Source organism: Syzygium oleosum, unplaced genomic scaffold (genome assembly GCF_021117445.2).
Source record: "Syzygium oleosum isolate NSW1041296 unplaced genomic scaffold, Sole_v2.1 Sole_v2.22, whole genome shotgun sequence".
Taxonomy (NCBI): domain Eukaryota; kingdom Viridiplantae; phylum Streptophyta; class Magnoliopsida; order Myrtales; family Myrtaceae; genus Syzygium; species Syzygium oleosum.
Genome location: NW_026607506.1, coordinates 1,119,202 through 1,128,714, shown reverse-complemented (window position 1 = coordinate 1,128,714; position 9,513 = coordinate 1,119,202). Strand labels below are relative to the sequence as shown.

Here is a 9,513-nt window from a genome sequence, read left to right as displayed (position 1 = left end):
ATTGAGATGAGGATAGACAGTCTCCAGATTTTCACCTGAACGCTGTACCCTTTAATGGGTTGTTCCATAATACCCGAATCCGAGGAACCTCTGCTCCAGGTTTGTGGCGCTCAGATCGCAGAATAATAAATCTCAGTCAGCGGTTTGGTTAAGCGATTTTAGAGTTCTTTTGTATAGGATTTACGATGATATGCACTAAATCACAACGAGTTACCATATCATAGAGGCGGTCTGCTTAAATTTGCTCAATCAAAACCTTGGCTGCAGTAACATATGCCCCAGAAAATCAATACTTTCTTGCCTAACATTTGTGACCGCAGGGACATTAATCGATCTGCAGTGGAAAAGAATGAAGAGCTCAATTAATCATTGAAAGAACAGATCTCTTCTCCTTGATCATACAACATATACGAAACACGTTCCTCACGAAAAGAACTCTACACTTGAACAAAGAAATCACTTTACATAAGCAAAGGGAAAACAAAACTATGATTTTCAGACGAACAAAAGATTCATATTAAGATCAAATTTCATTGCCGATACAGTGACCCGAATCCGTTAGCCAGGGCATGGACCGCGGGATTGAAAGCCAGCCTCCCCAGGATCCCCTGCTTGTAAGGAAGGAAGGTCTTTTTCTTCAGATCCTCCGAGACCGCCTTGTTCACGGTGTAGTGCAGCTCGTGCGCAGAGACTGGGCCTCGCCTCCGCGACATGGAACCGGTGGGGCTGTCGATGGAACGGAAGCTCGCGTTCCTCACCGAGTCCTTCCTGAGCGCACCCACCGCGTACTTCCTGAATGGGTCCTTGTCAGTGGCCCGACCCTCCGATGCGCTTCTGAACAACAAAAAGTCCTTCAAACTCCACTTCTTGGACGACCCTTTCGATGTAGACGAAGCCGAAGGACCCGTGAAACAGGGGGGCTTGGACGTTGGCCTCTGCTTGGTCAGCTGTTTCTCTTCTTCCTCCCAGGGATAGGCAGAGACCCTGTATGGGGACAGCGACCGGGCCCCTCTCCGGCCAGAATTCGAACCTTGCAACCTCTCTCTGCCTCTGGATTGGCGGGGCTCTGCGCTCCTCCTAGCGTTCTGGATTGCTGCTTCGAAAGGGTCGCTTTCCTTTCTCGCTCTAGGCGAAAACATGCCTCTGGCTTGCGATCTCGGAGTCTTGGGCGATGGCGCGAGCGGGCTCTTCGGAGGCATCAGAGCTGAGCGGTTGCTCTGTAGCCTCGGCGGATGCTTGAGCGGGCGGATTTTCCCACCGTCGAAGAGCTCCTCAGCCGAAAGAGAGTGCCTCTCCGAGTCCTTGCTCAAGTCGAAAGCGAAGTTGAATCCATCATCACCATCATCTTTATAATCAACGGGTTCCCTACCGAAAGTCCTCGGCCGCGGTGATTTTGGAGTGCCGGGCTTCTCTTCCCAAACGAATGGAACAGTGGCCGAACATGAAGAAGGAGAAGAAGAAGGGTCGCTCAGGTTTTTCGCGGAGAACTCGTCAAACTCGCGGTAGAAATCGGCCATGCGAGCAGGGCTGGTCGGAGCGCTGAAGAAGCACTCGCCGAAGCGTTTCGGCGTTCCCGGAGCGCTCGCGTGCGGAGAGGAACGCGCGCTGTTGAAGTCGAACTCCATGCTCGGCGGTATCATCACCTCCATGGCGACGACTTTTGGCCAAAAGCCCCCTTGACACGGAGAGAGAGAAAGAAAGAGAATTATCGATGACACTGAGAGATGGGGAGGTAGAGACAGAACTTTATATAAAGGAAAGGAGGAGTGGGCAGAGGAAGCAGGAGAGAAAGAACAAAAAGATAGGGGGGAGTAGAGATTGCTGACCGCGGGGTCAAGATCAGGAGCCGCCACTTCATACTTTTATGGCTCGGATTGCGTCTGCATGTGGATGTACATTGTGTGCTGCCTTCTCGTTCCATTGAATACCATAATAATGTTGATGGGTGTGGCTTTTGTGTCCCCCTGCAGACCAGTATAATATGTTGCCATCTTATTGGTGACCCACCCATCAACGAGTCTGAATTTTCCTTGCGGTAGAAGGTTGGCGACGTGGACGTCTGCAATTGTGTAAGAGGAGAGAAGCAGCAGATGAAAATTAAGGGAAAGGTGTGAGGTAAGGTGAAAGACAAATGCGTAATGAGTGGCATCACTCAGGGGTTTGATTTTTCCCCTTCTTGTTTAACTTCCACGCATGAGTTGGATAGAAATCATGCGGTCAAAGGATTTGATTTGTATTCCTCGGCTTGTGGGGGGTCTGGTGGCTTGGAGAGTAAGGTAAAGTGCTTGGAAATGTGGGGAAAAGGGATGGCATGAGAGGCAGAGGATGCAGGTTTCTTTAGAAAGGCAAAAGGAGACTGAGAGATCTTGTGAATTTTTGAATGATGGGAAAAGGTCTCTTTTCGAATGATATTTGGCTCACGTCAAGACAGGCACCATGAGTTATCTTGACTCCGACTCCCTCAACAGTAATTTTTCCATGAGTTTATGGGCCGCTTACTTGTGGTATTTGGTATTGTCACACATGCACTTACTACATGTAGTGAAAGTTTTACAAATTCATTTAAATTTACATGTGTTGTTTTGGATGTAACAATCAATTCAAATTTGTCACGTGAAGGACCTAAGCCGAACATAAGCTTACTACAATTGGAATCCTCTAAAATTAGAGAGGAGTTGCAGGTTTCTCGAAATGACTTTAACATTATGATTTTATTGAAATTTACCCTCAAACCCAAAGAACCTATTATACTCTTTTCTCTATCTCTCTTGCTATCGCCCACCCCTCTACAATAGCCATCGCACCACGCCATGGTCGACGACAGGCTGCACTATCATTGCACCCAACCGTCGTCCCTTGTCTTTACTCTTCATCTCCTATTTGATTTATCTCACAATCCCTTTCCACCCCAGCCCCTATATGTTCTAGGCCAAGGGTTCGCTTGCGCGTAAGCTACGACCATAGAGTTTTATGTGCCATGAGAAATGGCGGCCCCAACCTCGGGCAAAGAGAGAGAGAGAGAGCCGTGGGTCGCAGGGGTTCCGACAAAGGTGTGGCCGTGATGGCGGGGCAATGACGTGGCGTTACTACTCCAAGAGAGAGAGGTAAAAAAAATAATAATAATAAAAGGAAAGTGAAAAAAAGAAAGAAAGAAAGAAAAAAGTGGAAAAAAAGGAATAAATCTAGACCATCCAATAGGCCTAGTGGTGAGGTGTATCAATCTCTCAATAGAATAAATTTAATAATTCACTCCTTAATTTTAGAAATTCTCAATTCTTCTTGCCCATGATGATTCTTTATTAATGCAATGATCTATTGTCCCTGCATGTCTATTGAAATTCGGGGAGATAAATAAAAGAAGGATCCTTGGCTAAGCATAAATCTTGCTTGATCCCTCGAGTAGTTGCCATGCTTCATTATGGTGCTACACCTCTCAAGCATAGAAAGCTAATTCGACAAAAGAGACAAAGAGAATGAATCATGGACAATCACAATCATTGATTATCATCGCCTTGATTTATTGTTTGTGAGTGTAGAATTCAATATAGATTTGGCCTACACCAGGCAACTCCCCAAGGAGACACCTCATCCTCACAAAATTTCATCAAACTGGTCCTTGCCAAGGAAGCATAGTTTGCTTGTACAATCAGGCCAGAAGTTGAAATCTCTAAGAACTTTAGCTAGATCGAAACTAGGAAAAACACTTAGCAAACATACTATTTGACATCGATAGATGATGCTGATGTCATTAAGGATGAGACTGTTCCATGGATGGTGCAATTGGCTCAATGCACTTCATCCGTTGGATCGTACGAATCCCACGTTGGATTCACAAGATTCGACGGATCATATGCACTGGACTCACGTGCTTCCAATACGGGTATTAACTTTTTCTTGACTACACGCATCCCGCCCAGTAGGAAGCTAAGAGAACGACCTGTATGCAGAGGTTTGGTCCAATAGTGACTAGTTTGATATGGACTATTTCCAAACTTACACAACAGAAATTACATGACATCATCGGTTGACAAAATTAACCAAGTAGGGTTAAGATAGCTACATTCACACGTTTATCATATTAGGATTTGGGAGCACGAGCTTAATAATAAAAAAAAAGACCTAACTGATTGGAATTTTCAAGACATCTAGAAATTTGGACTTTTTACTTGAACGAATATTCTCCATTTGTCTCGTATAATTTCCTCCCAAGACAGCTGTGTCTGGTGTAAGTTTTTGACAAAAGTGGTCTTCGAAATTATTAAAGGCTGGTGTTTGTTTTTTGCGATGGTTATAAATATGTAAAATATTGGAGAGGAGGAAACTGAATGTTATATGCCTTAGAAAGCAAGAAAATCATCTTTGTTTGACTGTGAATGCATTCTTATTTGCAGAAAATGAATAATTTTATTATTATTTTCCTAAAAATGATTGCTCGTATTGCTTGAAATAATTAGTCAATGAAAAATATTTCCATTAAATATTTTCGTGAACGATAAAGATATTTTGGTTTAGTCATTTTTATAATAGATACGAGCAACTATTTTTAGGAAAATGATATCCAAATTATTCATTTTTCACGAAACAAACGGAGATCACAAAGTAGTATCACGTGAATTATTCATTCTAAACAAAACAATTTATTAGTTGAACCTGACTAGATCCTCTCCCTTATCTCTGGGCAGGGATGTACAATATAAGTTTAGGGTCCGTTTGTTTTACGGAAAATGTGACGTTTAAATGTTTTTCAAAAAACCATTTTCCCGGAAAATGACACAATATTCCAATCTTTGGATGAAATTTGAAAAAGACTCAAAAAGTATTTTTCACTGTTTGGTATGGAAAATTTGATTTGATTTTCTTCCATGAACTACTTTTAATATATATTTTTTTATTTTTATGTTTTTAAAATTGATTTTTTTAATTATTTTTATTTTTATTTTTTCTTTTCTTTTCTTTTCTTTTCTTTTTTTCTTTTTTTCTTTTTCTTTCTTTTCTTTTCCCTTCTTCTCCGACTAGTCGTTGGCCACCTTCGCGATGGCCAACGACCGGCCGAAGAAGAAGAAAACAAAAGGAAAATTAATGAAAATTAATTCAAAATTAGAATTTAAAATAAAAATAAAAATAATTAAAATGAATGGTGAAAGAAAGAGGAGGGAAAATGATTTCCTCTTTTCAATTTACCTACTTTTGAAAGTGTTTTTTCCATTGACGGAAAACGTTTTCCTTGACTTGTTTATTTTCAGTGAATTAAACGCCAGAAAATCCAGAAAACATTTTCCTGAAAGTTAATTTCCGCAAAACGAACGGAGCCTTAGTTTTTATACTTTCGATCTCCAAATAGAAACGTATTTTTCTTTATCCTTTTAACTCTCTGATTGACGGATAACAAATTCTTCTAATTTATTAATCAGAGACCAAGATTGGATGAGGGAAACACAACCTAAATGTATATCATGTTATGCAAGTTATGCCGTGTCAAATTCATGTTATATGTATTTTTTTAATCCCAGTTCTTTAGTTGTAGTGTTTGTGGTTTAATATGCTATTCAGATTTAGGAAAAGTATATATTGAGCCCTAAATTTGATGTTCTAAATGTGTTGAGTGCTTAACTTGTTAGTTGGTACAATCAAATCCAAACTTGTATTAAGAAGTGCAATGAAATCCTTAACCTTTAAATTACTACATCATAAGTTTTTAATTAAACTATACTAGTATTAAACTTTTATCGGGAAAAAAGATACTAACGGTGTCATAACTTTTTTAAGGCGTTCACTTTGATGCCATAACATTTCAAGCGTTCAATTAAGGGAAAGTGTCAGAAAAGTCCTAAACTTATTGCATTGGTACCAATTTAGTCTTAAACCTTTTAATTATGTCAATTTATCCTAAACCTTTTGGCCTCGTGCCAATTCAATCCTTTGGGCTAATTTTAGCCGGATATTGTTAACATGGACAATTTTTAATAATATTTAAATATTTTTTCGATTTTTTATTGTTTTTTTCCTTTATTCTTTATTTTTTTTCCTTTCTTCTTCCTTTTGCTAGTGACTGGCCATTAGTCATGACCGGACGAGTTGGCCTCGCTTGGGTGAGGGTCACTGTCGCCCGCCACAAGCGAGGGCTCCCCTCGCTAGCTTTGGTGAGGGTGGTCCTTGCCCAAGCCAGGGGTAGCCTTGCCGAGGGTTGCCCGAGCAAGGGTCGACCTCGCCAGATCTAGCATGGGCGAGGACAACCCTCGTTGGGCCACGCCTAGGCGAGGGCAAGCCCAGGCCAGGGCGGCCTCGCTTGTGGCAGGCAATAGCGACCCTCACCCAAGCGTGGCCAGGTCGCCCGGCCATCGCTTGTGTGACGCCCTAGAATGTTACGTGCGATATGTATCTTTTCCAATTATTACTTATAATTATTAAAGCACACGGAAGCATATTAAAGCACTCACAAAAATCCCATACAAGTTTAATAAAATACATATCCATCTTTTATATATATTAACACCAGTTTTACAATACAATATTATACTTCTACGCCTAAAAGCCTGCCTGTACACTATCGGATCATCAACTAAGGGTCGACAACTTCACCCATCGACAAACCATCATCATCGAACCTGGAGGACCATCAAAGCCTCTAAGGGCCCAACCAACTCGCCCTCGATGTTAAGATTCCAAGCGACAAAATGATGGGGAATCCACTCTAAAAGTCCTATGTCGACCCATATAGTGGAAGTACACTTATTAGATACTACTGGTGATCTAGGTACAAGTGCATCTTCATAAACATAATCAAAATGCATGGGAACTCCAAAAAGTGGTGGTAGTGGGACATCCATCTTACATATATGAAAAATAAAGAGTGAGCCGAAACTCAGTAATTGAAATCTCTTAGTCTAAGGTACAAGATTCACTTACCACCCAACTTGGTATCAACTATAATTGTGAGTTCAAAGCAGTACAAAACAATCATACATGATGAATACATGAATAGATGTACTATCCTTCCAATTATGAAATGTCGATGAAACAACAATAACATGACCTAAAATCAATCACTTATGTGCATGCAAATGACATATTATATATCACAAATATCACATAACATCTCACCGATTTACACATATGAGTTTATATTCGTCACTGGCCAGGACCATCTCGATTTATGAGGCATCTCGATTAATGAGACATCGTCACCACCAACTCATGGGAGACAGAAACATACATACTCATTTGCCATGTCTCTTAACCTATCCATCACGGGTATCCTCTACATCAGTGAAGATAAATACACTACTGTACATCCGCATGATGTAGGCCATTTCTTAGCATCATACCATGGCTACATAAGCCATGTCATACCATGACTACATGAGTCATATCTTCATATAATTTTATGCCATCTTAACCTTGTAGAGGACCGTCTCATACACCAGAACATCTGACTAACTCCAGAGTCTCATATACATACTCGTATAACGGAATTCGCTCGGTGGCGAATAGGCCGTGGCAAAGGTCTTAATCATGTAGCATTAATGATATACACAATTAAATACATCACTATAAATGCCACATAATTTCATAATTACGAATGCAAACAACTACACGTTAATACCTTGGCATTTCACATAATGTATAAGACAATTAATTAATTATGCACCTTTCAACATAGAAACTTTCCTTTTCTTTTCACCAAGCCAACATCACTTACAAGAGAACTTTTACAAGCTCTATAACATTAAACACTACTACTCCATAATTTAGTAACTCATCTAACTTTCATTTATTTATTTATTTATTTTTAAACCACCCTTGATTAAGTTCACTTTTACCACATATATTAGAGATTATTTCTATAGTTACAAATTCTTAGACTTGGAATATTTTCCTAGTAAAATTTTGTAATTTTACCCCTAATTTTTTTTTATTTTCAACCAACTAAGCCTTAATAATTAAAATAAAAACTAAAGGATATTATTTTGTTCCTTAAAACATACAAACATTTTATTTACACTATAGACAACACAAATTTTACAAAATTTTCAAAATTGCCCACTTTTAATTAATCATTACAAATTGCTCCAATTTTGCATAGTTAGACACATGTCCTAATTAAGCAATTATTTCTAAAAAATAGCTTAAACACTTATCAAAATGAGGTTCCACATGCTGTGAACAGTCCCCAGAACTTTCAGTTTTTACAGATTCGCCCCTCAACTTGGTGAAATTTCAAATTTGCCCCTAAAGTTTATAAACTCATTTTTTTTAACCGGTTTGATTTCCTTGAATTACTATTACTTAAAAACCCACTAAATGACACTAAAAATCATAAAATCACACTGTTCACAGCCCCTCTTCATTTCTGTAAATTCGAAATTGCCCCATACCTTGACAAGAAAATTACCAAAATACCCTTTTTATGCCTAGTTTTACCATTTTCACATTTTTCCTACTCAAAATGGAACAAGATCTTTTAGTAATCTCTCAAGGACCACCTAAGCATGTGAAAAGCTTTTTACTTCAAGCTCAACAATCACCATAGCTTAGCATACAACTATTGAAACTTCCTCACTCATAGAATAAGATCCAAACTAAATAACAAACAATCAATTAACCAAGCTCAAGAGTACTAAATAAATCATTCTAGCTTAGTCCTTAGAGTTTTCACTTACCTTAAAACTGACTTGATAACTCAAAGCTTTAGTCATCTTCACATAAATAAAATCGAAAATCAACAAATTCTTATTTTTAAAATGACGAAACCCATAAGTAAAAAGTAGTATGGCTTAATAACTCACCTCGTCCTACTAGAAAGATTTGAGACATAAGCTTTAATAGCACAAGTGCGGGACCTCCACTTTTACTCGCGGAATTTGAAAAACGAAAGTTGAGGAGAAGTTGGAAGTTAAGGAAGTGGTGTCTTTGCTTTTGTTCTCGAGACTTGAAAATGATAATAAGAAAAGGGAGGTGGTAAATGGAAGTAAACGATGAGAAGGCTTTTATTTTTGAGAAGGTGAAAGCTCGCCAAGGTCAATACACTCGGCCAAGATAAAGATGGTAAGGATAAGAAGATTAACCAAGGTTAAGATAATAAATGTCCTTGGGTTAAATCATTAGGTCTAAGAGGTAGAAGAATGTGTGTTCCAATATAAATGCTTTAGGTGGCCCTAAATGAGTAGCTAGGGTGTACAAGTGCTCTAATAAGATGAACTTCAAGGAGATAGATTGATTCAAATGAAGATAACTCCTTCTCGGCCAAGCAAAGAGAGAATCAATCATCAATGCATTAATGAGCTAAGGCTATCCTAGATGATGTAAAGCATGACATCACGGTTGGCCTAGTCCAATGTCTGTAGGAGCATGTGATTTAAAATTTGGTTGAGCTTGAGGAGAGATGGCGCAAGTTAAAGAATAGCAAACGATTCATCTATGTGGTTTCCAAAGTAACTATTCTGTTAAATCATCAAAATATTTAATAAATCATTACGCGAACATAAAAATCAGTGCCCGTTCTAAATACTGATA

At 39.2% G+C, this 9,513-nt stretch overlaps 1 protein-coding gene across 1 annotated transcript; it reads right to left on the bottom strand.

Moving 5' to 3' along the window:
• Window positions 1-362: 362 nt before the first annotated feature.
• LOC115675922 (uncharacterized) lies at window positions 363-1,908 on the bottom strand. The gene has a single exon (XM_030598736.2). The coding sequence runs from the start codon at window positions 1,647-1,649 to the stop codon at window positions 531-533; it is 1,119 nt and encodes a 372-aa protein (XP_030454596.1). The 5' UTR covers window positions 1,650-1,908; the 3' UTR covers window positions 363-530.
• Between the last annotated feature and the right edge of the window lie 7,605 nt (window positions 1,909-9,513).